The following is a 20,707-nucleotide window of genomic DNA, read 5'->3' as shown; positions in this document are numbered from 1 at the left end:
TAAAATCAGAAGTTATTCAGTGCATTAAAGCTCGACCAGGCAGTGCCGTTTTGATTCGGTTAATTCGCCCACAAATCCCCTAATATGCATGCAGACTGCTTGCACAAATGCCCTGCTGGATGTGTGCTACCTGCCATATGGAACAAAAAGACAAATAGGTGTTGAGACCAAACAAGAAACAAACGTTAGATGATTGCACCTGAAAATATCCCTTTCCTGTTGCTTCCTTAATCCGACCTTTCTTTCTCTCTCATTATGTCACTTTCTGTACCTACCTTGAAGTTGACTTTAATTATTCAGACTTACACTTCTTAGTTAGACACCACATGGCTTCTGAATGATTCATTAATCTCATTCCTTAGGGAGATACACAGATTTGTCCTGTTCACAAAGTTCCCAATGCTTCATTGAGGGCGGAGTGCTTTTTTGAACGTTTTTCTTTAATTTAGAATAGATTATGGATAGAGCTTACAAGGCCAAATTTTATTGCCCAGAATTGATTTCCAAAGGTGGTGGTGGCCCTGGTGCTGGTGGTGCAGGTACAGCCACAATGTTGTTAGGTTGCGAGCTTCAGGATTTGGTGCAGTCACAGTGAAAGAACGGCAATATATTTCCAAGTCAGGATTGTGTGTGTATTGGAGGGAAACTTGCCGGTGGTGGTGTTCCCATAAAACTGCTCACCTTCTTTTTCAAGATGTTGAAGTTTGTGGGTGTCAGAAATACTGTCAAAGGAGCCTTGATGAGTTGCTGCAGTGCATCTTGTATATGGTACACACTGCAGCCACTGTGCGCTGGTAGTGGAGTGAGTGAATTTTTAAGGCGGCGAATGGGGTGCTAATCAAGTCGGCTGCTTTGTCCTGGATGATGCCGAGCTTTTTGAGTGCTATTAGAGCTGTACCCATTCAGACATTTGGGGAGTATTCCATCAAACTCCTTGCAGATGGTGAAAAGGATTTGACGAGTTAGAGATGAGATACTTGCTTCAGAATTCGCTACCTCTGGCATGCTAGTTAAGCCACAATAATTAAGTGACTTATCCAGTTAAGTTTCTGATCAATGGTAACATCCAGTATGTTCCTGGTGAGTGATTCAGCAACGGTTCCACCATTTAACATCGAGGGGACATAGAATCTCTGGTTGGAGGTATCATTGCCAGACATTTGTGTGAAACGAATGATACTTGCCATTTTTGAGTCCAAGGCGAAATGTTGTCCAGACCTTGCAGCATATGGGCATGAACTGTTTTATGACATAAGGAGTTGTGAATGGAACTGAACACTGTGAAATCACAGCGAACATCCTCACTTCAGTCCTTATGATAGAGGGCAGGTCATTGAATAAGCAGCTGAAGATAACTGGGGCATGGAAACTGCCCTGCTGAACTCCTGCAGAGATGTCCTCTGGTTGTGTTAATAGGCCTTCAGCAACCATCTTCCTTTGTGCTAGATATGAATATGGCGAGTGGAGTCACTCTCCCCACAGCTGTTTTGGTCAAGGCTATAATGAGTTCTGGTGGAACCTAATCCGAGCAGGTTAGTGTTTAGTAAGTTCTGTTTGATAGCACTCTCAATGACACCTTTCCTTACTTACCTGGTGATTGAGAATAGATTGCATTGGCAGTACTTGACAAGATTGAATGTGTCCTGTCTGTTTGTAGACAGGCCAAACCTAGGCAGTTTTCTACATTATTAGGCACATACTAGTGTTGTAGTTGTACTGGAACAGTTTGCCTAAGAGTGTGGCTAGCTCTGGAGTATGACAGCTGGGACGTTATTGAGCCTCATAATCTTGGCTCTATCCAGTGCATGTGGACATTTCTTGATATCACCTGAAGTAAATCAGTATACATTTGCCACTATATTCTGAACTCTTCTTCATTCGCTTGCAAATTAAAATACATTACCTCAGTCCATCACATATGTCAACTTAACAGCCCTCGTTTCTCTGACTTGCCATTGTCATGAATAATATTTATTTTGTTTCTATCTCTGTAATAATACTTTCAGCCAAAACTATTATAATTGCACGTGCAATATCCCACCTGCCTTGTTTGTGGCATTCCCGCTACCACAATATCTCTGAGATGTCATCTGGTCAACCACACCCACACCTCCAGCTCTTGATGTTTTCAACCACATAAAACCTGTGAAGTATTCTATTCTACTTGTTCCCTTCGCCAGTGCCCCAATCTTCGTTCCCTCAAGTCCAAGGGGCAAATATCTGAGAGCATCCAATGCGCAATAGGTTTAACTGTCCATCAATAGTTCTGACTGGAACACGCCTTTAGGCCTTATTCTACTTTTTCAAAATCAGCCATTTCTCTAGGATTATGTTAGAGCTGATGTGCCACCACCATCGTATTTTGTGCAATGCTCATCAATCTTATTTCCCCTGCCCTTCAGCCCCCTCAGTTATCAACTATGACAACAAGTACCAGAAGCTCATGAACCTTTTGATTGGTAACGTTCAGTCTACCTGCTAAATTTCCAATCAAATTTCCACGTCCTCCCATTTTTGCAAAAACCATATTTTCGCCCTGGCCTCCCCTTGTCATAATTTTACATTGAACTCCTACTGCAGTTATTCTCCTATTGGTTAAAGAGGTTTTAAAGCTTATCTTGTCCAAGAAAATGAACTCATGCTCCTTGACCCCATTCACATCCAACCTGTGGACAACGTTAAACCGCTTTGATCCCCTTACTATCTGATCTGTAAAGAAAAAAATCCCTCTTTCAGGTACTGTCCCCTTCCTTGCAAACCAGCCATCATCAACACCTTGCTCTGAACGGGTACCCTCGAACAGCCTGCCCTTGAAAATTCCAATGTGGTGAGTTGAAGGACCTGGGTTTTGCAGTCACTGCTGGAATGATGGCGTTCATCACTGACTTCACTGAGAAATGTGAACTTAACTTATTCGTTGGCTGTAGCGGGAATTTCAACTTTTTGTTGCAGCATAGCCCAGCGAGATGGTTATGGACGAGAGAGGCCTTACAACAAGGTGCATTCCTGGCGAAGTCACGACTGCCTGGTGATTTCATATGCCGAATACATGACCATTGAGGTCAGTCTCAGCTGAAAGGCAGGCCAGTGATTTATAGTGTTTTTATATATTTTTAAACACTTATACAAATGTTTAAAAACATTCAGCTACTGCCCCTGGGAAACATATTTGGCAAACTGCGCTGGTTTGCAACAGGAGCTGAGGCCTTGGAACTTGGAATGCTTAAACCATCACAGAAACGAGCAAAACGGTGTTTCCATAAAATAAATTCAGTCCCCATCTCCTACTAATAGCACACGAATCTCCCTCCCTCTCTACTATTTAGGAATGGACTGGAACTGACTAGAGTGATTCAGAAAAAGTTGCTTACCCACCCCTCTCTCCCATCCCTACCACCAATCTTCAAATGTGTGAGAGAAAGTAAGTGCAAGAACTATAATCTTTATAACACCACAAAGTGCTTTCACAAAATGAGTGCTAAATTTATAATCCTTCGATTTGGAATTTGCCTGAGACTTCATTATCCAACTCGAATGTCCTTTTCTCAAATAAAAGTGAATCAAGTGAGCGCTAAAACTGCAATAATGTATTCTTGTCATACATTCTAAATAGTTATTTGCATTCGCATAGTTAATAGTGAACTGAGCAAGGAGTTTCTAGTTATATCTCCAGTGCAACACTGGCCAATAATCCCTTTTCCTGACGGAAAATGTGAAATGCTTTCTGGGAAATCAACTCTCCTGCCGTAGGATGAGCATCATCTCCACAATAGTTGTGACTGCTTTAACAACCGAATACAAAATCTTTGAAATTTAAATACTCATGCATACTATAAAGTGCACTATTCTTTCAGAACTATTCTATTTTATTCTAATCTCTACTTAGCTATGATTAATACGCTGAATATCAATGCTTTATTTGCCTGTGGCTTTAAAGTTCATATTTCATGTAAATAACTTCGCAATCATGATCAGAGTTCAGCCATAAAGCCAAATGATTGAATGGGTGAACATATTAAGTTTATTTCAGGGCCTTTTGTTACAAGCCAACATTATGAGATTCCATATTTCCCCAACTACTTCCTGATTAAATGTCATTTCTGTAATAACAATTCATCAAACACTTGTTCACCTAAGAATGCACAACATCACCTTCTGGGTGACAGTGAATATGTTGCCCATGAGCAACAATCTGCACTCAGTTCCCAAAGAACGAATCCTTGTGGTTTTTAATTAAAATTATGCAGATGGTCTCTGCCTGGCTTTAGTTCTCAGCAGAATTTATATGAAACTATGAAAAAATCTCTGGTAGCGGACACATTTATACTACCTGCCAATTGCTTCCGTGAATATTTTTGTGTTCCATAAATCAAGGGGTACGTTATCACCCTTTTGGAATAATTCATTGTGAGTTCTATCTCCTAACATTGGATATGTTGACATAATCTATACAGGAGATAGAATTGGTTTTTTTTATTATTATTAAGTAAATCGATGGAGATCTTCCATCATGGAGAGAGAAGGCAGCGATTTGTGATAGCAAACCTCAGGCACAGATGACAGATGTTTTTTTTTTGTTGTTTTAATTTGAAGAGTTATTTGTATTGTCCTCCTTACTGAACTTAGATTACTTCTTATGTTCTCTTTGAGTCTTTTGTTGTTTTTACACACACAAATATGCGAACATACGAATTAGGAGCAGGAGTAGTCAACTTAGCCCCTCGAGCCTGCTCCACCATTCAACAAGATTATGGCTGATCTGATTGTAACCTCAACTCCAGATTCCTACTAATACCCCATAAGCTTTCATGCCTTGTTTATCAATAACAATATCGATAACATTCTATCAGCTTTCCTAATTACTTGCTGTACCTGCATACGATTCATGCACAAGGACACCCCATATCCCTCTGCATCTCAGAGCTATACAATTTCTCACTATTTACATAATGTGCTTCTTTTTTATTCTTCCTGCAAAATGGAGAAATTCACATTTTCCCACATCATAGTCCATTTGCCAGAGCTTTGCCCACTCACCTAACCTATCTATATACCTTTGTAGCCTCCTTATGTCCTATGCACACCTTACTTTCCTATATTTGTGTCATCGGCAAATTTGGCAACCATGCCTTCGGTCGCCAAGTCATTTACATAAATGTTAAAAGGTGAGGACGTAGTACTGAACCTGGTGGCACACCACTCGTTACATCTTGCCAACCAAAAATCGACCCATTTATGCCTATTCGCTCAACGTATTAACTGGCCAATCTTCTATCCCTGCCAATATGTTACTCCCTACTCCATGAGCTTTTATATTCCGCTAAACCCTTTGGTGTGGCACCTTTTCAAATGACTTCTAGAAATCTAAGTACAGTACAACCACCAGTCCTATTTATACAAAGCACGTCACTTCTTCAAAGAATTCCAATAATTTGGTTAAACATGATTTCCCTTTCAAAAAACTATGTTGACTCTGTCTGATTACCTTGAATTTTTCTCAGTGTCCTGCTCTACTGTCTTTAACAATAGCTTTCAACATTTTCTCTATGACAAATGATAAGCTTACTGGCCCGTAGGTTCCTGCTTTCTGTCTCCCTCCTGTTTTGAATAAAGGAGTAACATTGTCTATTTCCCAATCTAATGAAACCTTCCCAAAATCTAGGGAATTTTGTAAAATTAAAAACAACACATCAACTATCTCATGAGCCACTTCTTTTAACATCCAGGATAAAGTCCATGAGGACCCGGGAACTTGTTAGCTCACAAATCCAACAATTTTCTCTGTGCCACTTCTCTGTTGATTGTAATTTACTTGAGTTCCTCCCTCACTTCCATTTCCTGATTTACAGCTATTTCTGGGATGTTTCTTATATCCTCTATGGTGAATGCCGATGCAGATTCCTGCTGAATTCATCTGCCACCTCCTTATTTTCCATTATTAATTACCCAGAATCATTCTCTATAGGCCTGACACTCATTTTGCTAACTCTTTTAAAAAATATATTTATAGCAACTCTTACTATCCGTTTTAATATTTCAAGCTAACTTTCCCTCATACTCTAATTTTTCCCTTCTTATTGACCTTTTAGTCATTCTTCACAGTTGTAATATTCTGTCCAATCCACTGGCCTGCCACCCATTTTTATGCAATTGTATGCTTTTTTTCTCTAAGTTTGATACAATCTTTATTTTTTTTTAGTTAACCAGGATGGTTGATATTTTTCTTTCTAGTCGGAGTGTACTATTCTGTGTATTCTGAAATATCCCCTTAAATGTCTGTCACTGCATATCAATTAACCTAACCCTTAGGCTAATTTGCCAGTTCACTTTAGCCTGCTCCACTTGCATGCCCTCATAATTGCCCTTATTTAAGTTTACTATACTATTCTTAGACCCACTCTTCTCTCCCTCAAACGGAATGCAAAATTCAATCATATTATGCTTGTTGCTCTCTAGGGGTAACTTCACTATGAGGTCATTAATTAATCCTAGCTGTTGCACAATGCCACGTCTCTTATTACTTGCTGAAGAAGGGTTCTGAAGAAGAATCACTGACCTCAAACGTTAAATCAACTTCTCTCTCCACAGATGCTGCCAGACCTTCTGAGTATTTCCAGCATTTCTTGTTTATATTTCAGATTTCCAGCATCCGCAGTATTTTGCTTTTATCTTATTACTTGCTGTCTGGATGGCTACAGAACGTGCTGTTCTCAGAAACCATCCTGAAAAAATTTCTGAACTCATCATCTAGGCTGCCTTTGTCCATCTGATTTTTCCAGTCTATGTGAGGATACAAATTCTCCATGATTATCGTGGTACCTTTCTGACAAGCTACCAATATTTCTTCCTTTGTACACCGCCCTACAGTGTAGTCACTGTTTGGGGGCCTGTACACCACTTCGACAAGTGCGGCTCAAGACCAGAAACGGCGGTGGTGAGAGCGGGTACAGTGGATCTGCCTGGCAAACAAAAGCGAAGTGCGACGTCACAGGAGAGCTGGTAAGTGATTGATGGGTATTTCTTCCATGTCCCTTTTTTGTTTTAGCCAAGCGACGTATATTAGGAGATGTCATTTCAGGTTAAGAGTATACTAAAATAATATTTTTTTTTTAACACTGAAATCCAAATTAATTAATTTAAAAGAATAGAGACGGCTGGGCAGACGATATGTTGCAGCTGTAGCATGTGGGATCTGGTGGACGCCGGTGCAATCCAAGGTGATCACATCTGCAGCAAATTTTGGCTGGTCTAGGACCTTTGGCTCAGAGTTGATGAGATGTAGAGTGAGCTGAGGACACTGCGACACATCAGGGATGGGGAGAATTACTTGGACATCGTGTTTCAGGAGACAGTCACACCACTTAGATTAATTACATCAAATTTCGACCGTCGTCAGGGACAGCAGGGTGTGACTGCCAGAGAGGCAGATATGGGGATCCAAAATTTAGCTTTGTAAGCGCCTCAGTCAGTGCCCTTATCTAACAGGTACGAGGTTGTTGTTCCCAGTGTGGACGATGGCACAGACTGCAGGGAGTAAGAGCAAATTCACCACAGTACCATGTTTCAGAGCGCTTTTCAAGTGAAAGGAGAGAAGATAAATGTAGCAGTAATAGGGGAGAGCACAGTTAGGGGCATACGTACTGTTCTCTGCAGCAAAGTTAGAGAGTCCGAAGGCTGTTTTGCCTACCTGGTGCCAATATTAAGGACGTCTGTCCTGGGCTAGAGAGGAACTTGGAGTGGGTGGGGAAGGATCCAGTTGTCGTGGTCCACGCAGGTACCAACGGCATAGGACTAGGAAAAGGGTTGTGCTGAGGGTCTATGAGCTGCTCGGAGTTAAATTGAGAAGTAGAACCACAAAGGTAATAATCTCCGGATTACTACCTGAGCCACATATAAATTGGTATAGGGTAAATAAGATTAGAGAGGTAAATGCATGGCTAAAAGATTGGTGTGCAAGAAATGGGTTCCGATGCATGGGACGCTGGCACCAGTACTGGGGAAAGAGAGAGCTATTCTATTGGGATGGGTTTCACTTGAACAATGCTGAGACCAGTGTCCTGCTGTATTGTATAACTAGGATTGGAAGATAAGGCTTTAAAGTAAATAGTGTGGGTGATGTGGGGGTGGGAAGGTTCAATTGAAGGGAAGTTTGAAAAGTAACGAGGGAACAGAGTGCAGTGTGGTGAAGGGGCATACATTAATCAGAATGTGACAGGAAGGGATAGAGAATACAAGCATAAGAGTACATCAGAAAACCGAACCAGAGTAAGTAAAAGTGGTAAAAAGTCAAAGCTTAAGGCTCTTTATCTGAATGCACGTAGCATTTGTAACAAGGTAGATGAGCTGACTGCACAAATAGAAACAAATAAATATGATTTGATAGCTATCACTGAGATGTGATTGTAGAATGACCAGGACTGGAAACTCAATGTTCAATGATATTTGACGTTCGGGAAGAATGAGCAGAAAGGAAAAGGAGGTGGGGTAGCTATGTTATTAAAGGAAAGGTTCAGTGCAGCTGTTAGTAATGATATAGGTGTAATAGATCGTGAAGTAGAATCAGTTTGGGTGGAATTAAGGAATAGCAAGGGAAAGAAATCACGGGTGGGAGTGGTCTATAGGCCCTCGAGGAGTTGCCTATCTGCAGGACAAAGTATTAATCAGGAAATAACGAAGGCGTGTAAGAAGGACACGACAATTATCTTGGGTGATTTTAATCTGCATATAGACTGGACAAACCAAATTGGCTAGGGTAACATAGAAGATGAATTTGTAAAATGCATCAGGGATTGTTTCTTAGAACAATACATTGCAAGACATACCTGGGAACAGGCTATTTTAGATTTGGTAATGAGGAAGGATTAATAAGAGATCTCGTAGTTATGGGTCCTGTAGGTGGAAGCGATCATAACATGGTTGAATTTCAAATTCAGTCTGAGGGTGAGCAATAATATTTAAACCAATATTTTGCATCTGTATTCACGGTAGAGGGCACTATAAACATCCCAACAATAAGAGATGAGCAAGAGTAAATAGGAGGTAGGAACTTGTATCAATCCATATCACGAGAGAAAGAGTGCTTGACAAACTGATGGAACTAAAGGCAGACACGTTGCCTGCACCTGATGGCCTGCATCCAACGGTTTTAAAAGAAGTGGCTGCAGGGATAGTGGAGGCTTGGTCGTAATATACCAAAACTCACTGGATTCCAGTACGGTACCAGCGGATTGGAAAACCGTTAATGTGACGCCCCTATTCAAGAAAGGAGGGAGTCATAAAGCAGGAAACTATAGATCAGTTAACTTAACATCTGGCATTGGACAAATGATAGAATACATTATTAAGGAAGAAATAACAGAATGTTAGAAAAACATAATGCAATCAAACTGAGTCAGCATGGTTTTATGAAAGGGAAATCATGTTTGACAAATTAGTTACAGTTATTTGAGGATATAACAAGCAGAGTGGATAAAGGGGGGCCGGTAGATGTAGTGTATTTGGATTTTCAGGAGGCTTCGAATAAGATGCCACATAAAAGATTATGACACAAAATGAGAGCTCAGGGTATTTGTGGTAATGTGTTGGCATGGACCGAGGACTGGCTATCATACAGATGGTAGAAAGTCGGGATTAATGGGTCATTTTCAGGTTGAAAAGCCGTAACCCGTGGGGTGCCACCAGCATCGTTCCTAGGGCCTCAACTATTTACTATCTTATTAATGACTTGGAGGAAGGCACAGAGTGCAGTGTATCCAAATTTGCTGACAATACAAAAATTGGTGGGAAGGCATGTTGTGATGAGTACACAACGAATCTGCAAAGGGATAAAGATAGGTTGAGTAGGTGGCCGAAAACCTGGCAGATGGAGTTCAATGTGGGAAAGTGTGAAGACATCCACTTTGGTAGGAAGAATAAAAGGGCAGATTATTGTTTAGATGGAAAAAGATGACAAAATACTGCAGCACAGAGGGATCTGGGTGTTCTTGAACATGAAACACAAAACGTTAGCATACAGGTGGAGCAGGTAATTGGGAAGGCAAATGGTGTTTTGGCCTTTATTGCTAGGGGGTTAGAGTTGAAAAATACAGAAGTCTTGTTACAACTGTAAAGGGTGTTGGTGAGACCATACCTAGATTATTGCATGCAGTTTTGGTCCCCGTATGAAGGAAGGATATACTCACTTTCACGCAGTTCAGAAAAGGTTTACTCAGCTGATTCTTGTGATGAAGAGGTTGTCTTATCAAGAACGACTAAACAGGTTAGGCCGTTATTCACTGGAGTTTAGAAGAATTAGAGATGATCTTATTGAAACATATAAAATTCTAAGGGTGATTGACGGGTAGATGTTGAGAATACGTTTCGGCTGGTCAAGAATCTCGATCTAGAGAACATAGTTACAGAATAAGGGGTTACACATATAAAACTGAGATGCAAAGGAATTTCGTCTCTCAGAGGGTGAATATGGAATTCGCTACCGAGAGATTTGTGGAGGCTATGCCATTAAATGTATATAAGGAGGAGGTAGTTAGATTTTTGAAATCTCGGGGAGTCGTGGGTTATGTGGAGCAGGCCCAAAAGAGGAGTTGAGGCCTGGGACAGATCATCCATGATCTTATTGAATGGCGGGGCAGGCTTGAGGGGCTGAATGGCCTACTCTTGCGCCTATTTCTTATGCTTTTATGTTCCTGCCTTTATCAGTTCTCATCTCTACACAAACCGTTTCTACATCTTTGTTTCCTGAACTTGGATCATTGCTCTCTATTGTGGAAATACTGCCATTAATTAACAGAACCACACATCCACTTTTTCCTAGCTTCCTATCCTTCCTAAATGTCATGTATCTTTAATACTCAGGTCCTAAATTATGTCATGCTGCTGCTCTGACTCTGTAATGGCTATCAGATCGTACTAATTTACTTCCATTTGCACTATAACTTCATCTGTTTTGTTTTGAATGCTACATGCATTCAGATGCAGAGCCTTTGGTTTTGTACGTCTAGTAATTTTTGTAACCTTTAGCTTATCTACTGATTTGCTCTTAGATTTATTCTCTCATATATGGTCTTTATTCTACAGTCTATGGTTATTCGAGATGGATCAAAATAATTTTAACAGTGCAAGTTATAAAAAGTAGAAAAATAGCTAATAAACAGAAATTTTATTTGAAGTCTTGCACTAAGCCGCTACAGTTTGCATTCCTCGAATGTCTTGCAACAAGTCTCCACTGCTAAAATAAAGCGTCATCTGTTCCATTTTCCCCCTACACTGTTATTTTGTCTCATTTCTTGGGGGAGGAAGAGGACTTTACGACTTTCGTTGTCCAAATCATACGCCAGATGCTCTGCAGCCACCTGACGTTTGCAGCCAGGGCTTCCTCAGATGGTCCATGAAGCGTGGCTCCAGCAACATCCATGTTAGAATCCTTCAATTCTTGCACGATCGTGCCTGAGGGGTGAAGGGTCAGTCCTTCATGTTTGGGAAAATTTGTGCAATGTATAACAGGCCACCACAATCCTTGGCACTTTAAAAAGAATTTACTGTAAAGAGATCCACACTCAGTGCTATGCGCCGCCATATGCACACACTGGACCTCTCTCTCCAGCAGCACCGTCTTACCTTATCTCAAATCTGTTCTTCTCCGCAGTTTCATCTCATCTTACGTCTCATCCGACGCATTAACAAAAAACTTTTTTTCTTCCTTTCAGGTGTTAAGGAACGCAAGCTCCAGCAGCTGATGGGGACTAATGCCCCTCCAGATCCTCCTCCCGCTTCACTTCCCTCTGACCCCACCCCTTCTGATCTGACCCCTTGCCGTGTATTCACTATACCCTCTGACCTCCCCCTCTCTGATGCTGAGCGTTCTGTACTCAGCAAAGGTCTCAGTTTTATCCCCTTACGCCCCCACCTCAATGAATTTCATGCACGGCATGACGTTGAGCTCTTCTTCCGTCGCCTCCACCTCCGGGCTCACTTCTTCGACCAGGAGTCCTCCCCCCGACCAGCAGACCCATTCACCCGCCTCCAGCATTCTCCCTCTACCTGGACCCCTCCCCATGGCCTCTTACCCGCTCTTGATCTCTTCATTGAAAACTGTCGGCGAGACATTGGTCGTCTCAATTTCTCTGCCCCCCTCACTCACTCTAACCTGTCCCCCTCTGAACTTGAGGCACTCCGTTCTCTCAGGTCTAACCCCGACATGGTCATCAAACCTGCAGACAAGGGTGGTGCTGTTGTTGTATGGCGTACCGACCTCCACCTTGCAGAAGTTCAATGCCAACTCACAGACACCTCTTCCTACCTCCCTCTGGACCATGACCCTACCACCGAACATCAAGCCACCGTCCAAAGGACTGTCACTGACCTCATATCCTCTGGAGTTCTTCCCTCTACAGCTTCCAACCTCATAGTCCCGCAACCCTGGACAGCACGCTTCTACCTCCTTCCCAAAATCCACAAACGGGACTGTCCCGGCAGACACATTGTGTCAGCCTGCTCCTGCCCCACTGAACTTATTTCTTCCTATCTAGGCTCTATCTTTTCTCCGCTGGTCCAGTCTCTTCCCACCTACATCCGTGACTCTTCTGACGCCCTACGTCATTTTGACAATTTCCAGTTTCCTGGTCCCAACCGCCTCCTCTTCATTATGGGCGTCCAATCGCTCTACACCTCCATCCCCCACCAGGATGGTTTGAGGGCTCTCCGCTTCTTCCTGGAACAGAGGCCCAACCAGTCCCCATCCACCAACACCCTCCTCCACCTGGCTGAACTTGTTCTCACATTGAACAACTTCTCCTTCAACTCCATGTATTTCCTTCAAGTAAAAGGTGTTGCTATGGGTACCCGCATGGGTCCTAGTTATGCCTGTCTTTTTGTGGGATATGTCGAGCATTCTTTGTTCCAGTCCTACTCAGGCTCCCTCCCCCAACATTTTTTCCGGTACATTGATGACTGTATCGGTGCCGTTTCCTGCTCCCGCCCCGAACTAGAAAACTTTATCAACTTTGCTTCCAATTTCCACCCTTCTCTCACCTTTACATGATCCATCTCTGACACTTCCCTTCCCTTCCTCGACTTCTCTGTCTCCATCTCTGGGGATAGGTTGTCTACCAATATCCATTATAAGCCCACTGACTCCCACAGCTACCTCGACTACACTTCTTCACACCCTACCTCCTGTAAGGACTCCATTCCATTCTCCCAGTTTCTCTGTCTCCGACGCATCTGCTCTGATGATGCTACCTTCCATGACAGTGCTTCTGATATGACCTCCTTTTTCCTCAACCGAGGATTTCCCCCCACTGTGGTTGACAGGGCCCTCAACCGTGTCCGACCCATTCCCCGCACCTCTACCCTCACCCCTTCCCCTCCCTCCCAGAACTGTGACAGGGTTCCCCTTGTCCTCACTTTTCATCCCACCAGCCTCCATATCCAAAGGATCATCCTCTGCCATTTTCGCCACCTCCAGCGTGATGCCACTACCAGTCGCATCTTCCCCTCCCTTCCCCTGTCAGCATTCCAAAGGGAACGTTCCCTCCGTGACACCCTGGTCCACTCCTCCATTACCCCCACCACCTCGTCCCCGTGCCAGGGCACCTTCCCTTGCAATCGCAGGAGGTGTAATACCTGCCCATTTACCTCCTCTCTCCTCACTAACCCAGGCCCCAAACACTCCTTTCAGGTGAAGCAGCGATTTACTTGTACTTCTTTCAATGTAGTATACTGTATTCGCTGCTCACAGTGTGGTCTCCTCTACATTGGGGAGACCAAGCGCAGACTGGGTGACCGCTTTGTGGAACATCTCCGCTCAGTCCGCAAGCAGGACCCTGAGCTTCCGGTTGCTTGCCATTTCAACACTCCCCCCTGCTCTCATGCTCACATCTCTGTCCTGGGACTGCTGCAGTGTTCCAGTGAACATCAACGCAAGCTCGAGGAACAACATCTCATCTACCGATTAGGCACACTACAGCCTGCCGGACTGAACATTGAGTTCAATAATTTCAGAGCATGACAGCCCCCCACTTTACTTTCATTTTTAGTCATTTTTAGTTATTTTTTCTTCCTTTTTATTTCTTTTTTTTAACATTCCTTTTTACATTTTTTACAATTTTTTTTGTATTTATTTCATTTCATCTTAGTTTGTTCAGTTTGCTTACCCACTGTTTTTTTCAGGTTGTTTTTCTTCAGGTTTGCACTTGCTGCTGTTCAATATTCAGTATATTCACACCTAATCTGTGCTACTGCTTTATCTTTCAACACACCATTAACATATTGTTTGCCTTTTCTCCGTGACCTTTTGGTCAGCTATGTGGCCTGGTCCAATCTGCACCTTCTCCTTTGTTATCTCTTGCCCAACCCCCACCTCACTTGTTTATAATCTGTGACTTTTCTAATATTTGTCAGTTCCGAAGAAGGGTCACTGACCCGAAACGTTAACTCTGCTTCTCTTTCCACAGATGCTGCCAGACCTGCTGAGTGAATCCTGCATTTCTTGTTTTTGTTTCAGATTTCCAGCATCCGCAGTATTTTTCTGTTATTTTACTGTAAAGTACCCCTCGATCTGCCCAGTTACCTGTAACGTGATTTCAACACCTCTGTTGTTTTTTGTTTTGCAGTGATATTGAAGTCATCTTATAATGTCGTATGCATGAGAGCAGGATTTCAAAAGATCAGTTGCATTTTTAAAAGTCACTTTAAATATTAAAGAATTCTGAATAATATTGATAAAAATTCATACATATTTAAAGCTTTTTTTTAAGTAACCCCAATCCTCCCAAGGATTATATTGCATTGAAGCATCAAAGAATTAAAATAAATATTGACAAAATCTAATATACTTGTAAATATCTTTTAAAAGTCCCATACATCATGTGAAAAAGTCCGATAAATGAAATCAATTTAAGAAATCTGATAAGTCATATTGAAAAGTCACAGTAAACAAATGCATCTCATTTAAAATGTCTGCACTTCCTTGTGATATTTCATTCCTGCTGCGGGAGCCTTCCTGGAATGGTCGATCTGTTTATGCCTGATGATATCAGCTTTAATTTAAAAACATTGAATCCTGCATTACTTGTGGCAATAATCTCAAATGCCCGAAGTATGGGTTCTGCAGCTTTACAGAGCTGCTTGGCGGAACCATCACTGGATGCTCCTTCGGAGCTCATTCCTGTGCACTGCAACTTCCGATTGCTGGTGGAAATGTACATATGCCAGTAGAGCAGTGTCGGTACAACACTCAAAAGCAGCAGATATGTGAACGTTCACTGTTATTGGGACGCTAAATCCAGGCCAATGTGTTCTTGCTACACTTTCCCGTAACACTATTTTTGAATCTACCCTTGAATCAATCCAATCGTATTTCTGTTCCTGTCCAAGTCCGAATCAAAATCACAAATAACATCCTCTATGATTATGACCACGATGCATTATCCTTTTTTCATCCTCTAACACCTCTCCGTAGCCTGTAAGATTGATCACACACTCACACATTCCAAAAACAATGGGAAGGATGGAGTTCGCGAGTTTACGAGACAGATGGATTGAAATGGAAACAGAGGGAGGGATAAAGAGAAATGCTTCTGATGGGAAGACAGATACAAGGGAAGCAATGTGCTAAATAAGAATTAAGTTGAATTGCGAGGATTCACAAAATAAGAGTTGTGACAATGAGATAGAGTGGTCAAGACAATAAAATAAGAGAGACTGTGAAAAGGAAACTTTGAGAGATGTGAGTAGGAAAAGAGAAACAATGATATACTGCATTGCCAATTATAATTTATTAAAAAATCATATCAGTAGGCTACGTTTAGAACTTCCTTTACTTTCTTACACTGAGATTAGCATCAGAACATATTATGTTCTACCTAGAACTTTTAGCTGTCGTTTCCAATGGTGACAGCTATCTTTTTTTGTGAAATAGCTCATTCCCTGAGGGGTTGGAAATTGAAAAGCCAGGCGGTTCCATCACCTTGTTTGTGCATCCACCTATAAGTAATGACAGTAGAGATGTAATCAAGGAGTATCATTAGAGATTCACTACACTATAAATAAACCACCACTTTGTCTTTGTCAGTTGGAGTGATCGCCTCCATCAGTAGGCATTTTCTTCATACAGAAGATGTATGAGTCATCGGTTTATTGGATAGAGGTCATATACTACCCCGTTCTCGGCGCAATTGGAGTTCCTGGTAAGTGAATTTCAGAAGGTCGTATGCCGAATGCACTGTGATGAAAGTTACACACAATTCCTGGTAAATATAACACGGTTTTCTTCAAGCCTCTATCCTGCACTCAGCCAGGACTATCAATGCTTCTCTGATTGGTAAAAGAAATGATTCCTGGAATCAACTCAATACCAAACTCATGCTCTTCATGTACTTTTCGAAAATAACATGATGTTACATTCGTCATTTTTTTTACTGTTTTAAATTAATCACAACTTTCTGTTTTCTAGTTTAACTTGGCTGCTCTGCCTATTCTCTTTTATCGTTAATGTTGTGTTTCCACTCCTGAATTTTATCCATGGGTGTTCTCTTCTCTCCTAGTCTCTCTTCTGCTTATTGTCATCAGAGCAGCTGCTGTCCTTGTCTTTAATGTTATCTTATATCCTCCCCTTTTTTCAATCCTTCTTGTTGTCTCTTGTACTGTCCATTTTCTTCGTGGTTGTGTCTTCCCTCCTGCTCCCTTTTAACCATGCCGTTGCCCTTTTTGCTATCCTTAAGTCATTGGTGTTGTCTTCTCTGAAACTCCTTCTATCTTTGGTATTATATTCAATTATCCTCCATCTTATCATCGATCTCGTTACCTCTCAAATTTATTTTTATCTTTAGCTCTCTCTTGCTCCTTTAATTCTTGACGTTTTCTTTTTCATGGTCCCTTTTCACCTTTGTATTGACATCAGTCCTGGTGTAAATAATCCTTGACGTTGTCCTTCCTTCTCTGTTCTTAATGCTGATTTTTACGACCAGGTCAGAAAGGAGTCTAGCTGGAAGAGAGTTTAATTTTTTTAAACACCGTGTTTTAACATCCCCTCAGTGAATCCTCACTCACTCCTCTCTAATTGTAATGGCAAAAAAAAACAACCAAACAGGGTTTTTTTAGATTTGAACAAGAAAGGTGTAAGTTTATGAACTTTAAAACTCTAATTTGGTCAGAATTACTAAAAATACGTGACACGGCCACGCTAACAGGCATATGTGATAAACACACATGCAGATAGAAACAGAAGATGAGAAAGAATCAACGGGAAAGAGTTGAAGCAACAGCTGGAGTTCATTTACTGCCTTTTGAGTTCGAATTTAAAACCTTTGATTGCAATTAAATCTTGCCATCTCATTGGGGCCCAGCGCATTCTTTCAAAATTGTTTTGATGGTTTTCTGCTTTTTCTTAGCTTCTTCTGTGGGTCCATATCTTTGTGTGAGAGGGATATGGCGTCTGATTCAAACGGTTCTGCGAACACAATTCAAAACCAAACCTCGGCCAGTAGGTTAGATATGTGAACAACTTGTTGAAACGAATTCTCTGGTGTTTTTGTGGATTCTCTATCTTAGCTCACACGCTCTGTGGGGAGGCGGGTGGGGGGGGGGGGAGCGGTGTTGAAATACAGGCATGTTACACACAGGTGATCAAAATTCATTTGCATTAATTGGATCAGGGAGCAGTTCTATTGTCTTCTCCAGCTAACTGTCTCTGAGAATGCGAATATTTCCAGCCACAGCTGTGATCTATTTAAACAAGTCATCTTTTCAGGGCAGCAATAGTTTAAAATTAATGTTTCATATGACAAACTTAGTACGCCACATTCTTGGCAGGTGGGGTTTTCATGAGACTGCGATATTTCATGCTTCCTTTTCTCTTGAGTGCTGGCTTATTATTTGGACCACCTAGATTTGAATTGCCCATAGAATCCTAACATGTAAAAACATCTTCTAATGGACGAAGAATCATTGACCTCAGACAGAACAACAGAACCCAATGGTATGTGTTGCACCAATGGACTGGAAAGGACTAGCCAAGGGAAATATTAAATATCGCATGCACGCAAGACCTGTTGATGCTTCGCTGTTGACTCCAGTTAATCAGAATCATAGAGCAATAGAATAGGTACTAAACAGAAAGCGGCCATTCGGCCCGTCGATCCAGTGCCTGCTCTTTGCAAGAGCAGTTAACTAGTTTAACTCCCATGCCCGTTCTCAGGGGCCCTGCATTTGTTTTCCCTTCAGATCCTTATCCAATTAACTTTCGAAGGCTGCATCCACTACACTTTCAGGCAGTGCATTCTGCTTTAATATTGTGTTCCTTTCCTCGCAGTGAACATGGTGGCGATTCTGATCCTGTCCCGTGGAAAGTGTGGTCTCTCCAAATGCATCACTCGTTATCTGGTGGCCATGGCGACAGCGGACCTTATGGTGATTGTCTGTAATATAATATTGTATCGGATTGCTGATCTTTATTGGTGGGATTCCTTCCTATTGTACACGTCCGTGTGCAGATTTGTTCTCTACCTGGCTCCTACTGCCATAGACTGTTCTGTTTGGTTAACTGTCGCTTTTACCTTTGATCGGTTTGTAGCAATTTGCTGCCAAAAGCTGAAAACAACATATTGCAAAGAGAAAATCGCGGCTGTGGTTATAGGGATTTTGAGCCTGCTGTTCAGTTTGAAGAACATTCCCTGGGCGTTCCAATATGTTCCTTATGACACAATTAACCACATTCCCCGGGAATGCATTGTATCATCAAACATTTACATTCTACTCCAGTGGATCTCATTTTCATGGATTGACCAGCTGTTAAACCCATTGCTTCCCTTCTTTCTGATTTTACTGTTTAACACTCTCACTGTCAGACGTATTGTGGTTGCCAGCCGGGCACGAAATACCCTCAGGGACTACAGCAATTCTAAAAATGACAAAGACCCTGAGATGATGAACCGCAGAAGATCCATCATTTTGCTTTTTTCTATATCCAGCTGTTTTATCCTGCTCTGGATGACAGCAGTCGTATATTTCATATTTTATCGAATTAAATGCGTGTTTTACCGCAGAACTTTGTATAGCCCTTTTGAGAATTTCAAACAGGCAGGAGTTATGCTTCAGCTTTTGAGTTCCTGTACGAACACGGCCATTTATGCAGTGACCCAGAGAAAGTTCAGAGAGGAGCTTCTCATTGCTTTCAAATATCCTTTCACTCTAATTTATAAATTGACTAAATTATGCAAGCGGCAGAACTGAATTTTCCAACATCGATTTCAACTTCATAACACAAGGATACATAAAATTTACCAAAATGTCTGAGCAACGGGGAGGCAATGTACATTATGCAAATTTGTATATTTTCCTACTTAGGGATAATTTATTTCGTCCCTTATAAACACGGTTTTGTGTACCCACTGCTTGCAACTGAACACCACCCCCCACCCCCACCCCGTCTGCGCCCCCGGACTGTACACACCCCGAATACCCATTCCGATTTTAATCAATGAGTATCACAATCCCTACCACTGGGAATGGTTGAAACCAATATAAAGAATGTTTTTTAGGGGAAGCTATTCAAGCATATGAGGGAGAAGGCTATAGAGGGTTCTGATGACAGATTTAGGTGAGGGTAGATGGGAAGAGGCTCTCATGGAGCATGGAATGGTTTGACAGAAAGGCCTGTTGCTTTGCCATGTAATCCTAAAACATATTATGTATGAAGGAGCTAACTCAAGCTGGCATGCAGATCCTCAAGTGATGGCACTTTCCATCACCTCCGCCAAATAACTATTGTACAGGTGGAAGTCTAGAGAGTGGATGCTAGCTGGTAACACATCCCAGCTCAATGTTGATAACTACATGCAGTGGTGCACGCGTTGGCATTTGTATGCATTCCATTATCATTCTCTCTTCCCAAATCCGGTCCTCGTGAGACCCGAAAACACTATAACGGCTGAGGTAAGTCAATGCTGCACAGATGGAGGGTCAAACCTTTGGCCTTCCTAGTTTGGCCCGGTAATAACATTGCATAAGACTGCAAGCGCATGTGTAAATATAACGATTCATTGTGTGGGTTGTTTAGTATCCTGTACATCTCTATAACATGCATTACAGATTGTTGAGTCACTTTATTAAGTCTATTAATTTCGAGTCACATATGATAGAATATGTTTTCCAAAACCCCTTGATACCCCACAATATATACAAAGACAAAATACTGCAGGGGCAAAATCTGAAGTATCGTGATGAAGGATCATCGACCTGGATCATTAACTCTGGTCCTCTTTCCATAGACGTTAACTGACCTGCTGAGTATTTCCAAAATTTTGCTGATTTTATTTCTGTTAGTGCCGATGATTTCTTTTTTTCAGATCATTCTCCACTGTGCTTCAATCTGGATCGTGCTGCCCTCTAAATTTGAGTCTCCTTTATTAGCTCATTCAGTCTCTCACCCAGGTCCCAGACTCACGAATTGTTCCAGTATGTTGCCAAGTAAAATTTAGCCACCTCATTTTACTGATATTTTAATCATGCTCTTCAGCACATTTCTCAATGCTGTTCTTTCTACTCCGATTTTTATTTTTGCCTCCATTTACTGCATTGATTGTATTCGATTTATTAAGCTGTATACATATGTAATTTCACCATGTGGATCCTCTGTCTTATTTGCCCTTTATATATTATTTGGGAGTGACAACAAGTGATGCCAACAAAGGAAAGCGAGGAGAAAATA

At 41.7% G+C, this 20,707-nt stretch overlaps 1 protein-coding gene across 1 annotated transcript; it reads left to right on the top strand.

Annotated features, from left to right (window-relative positions):
* Positions 1-18,315: 18,315 nt before the first annotated feature.
* On the top strand, positions 18,316-19,230 carry LOC137357484 (probable G-protein coupled receptor 139). The gene has a single exon (XM_068023832.1). It carries the CDS (start codon positions 18,316-18,318, stop codon positions 19,228-19,230), a length of 915 nt encoding a protein of 304 aa, XP_067879933.1.
* Positions 19,231-20,707: the final 1,477 nt, after the last annotated feature.

This window comes from Heterodontus francisci, chromosome 48 (genome assembly GCF_036365525.1).
Source record: "Heterodontus francisci isolate sHetFra1 chromosome 48, sHetFra1.hap1, whole genome shotgun sequence".
NCBI lineage: Eukaryota > Metazoa > Chordata > Chondrichthyes > Heterodontiformes > Heterodontidae > Heterodontus > Heterodontus francisci.
Note: the sequence above shows the minus strand (reverse complement) of the source record. Positions and strands in the feature narration are given on the sequence as shown.

Excerpts from the sequence above, each read along its gene's own strand:
- LOC137357484 (XM_068023832.1), top strand. The coding sequence starts at position 18,316 with ATGGTGGCGATTCTGATCCTGTCCCGTGGAAAGTGTGGTCTCTCCAAA.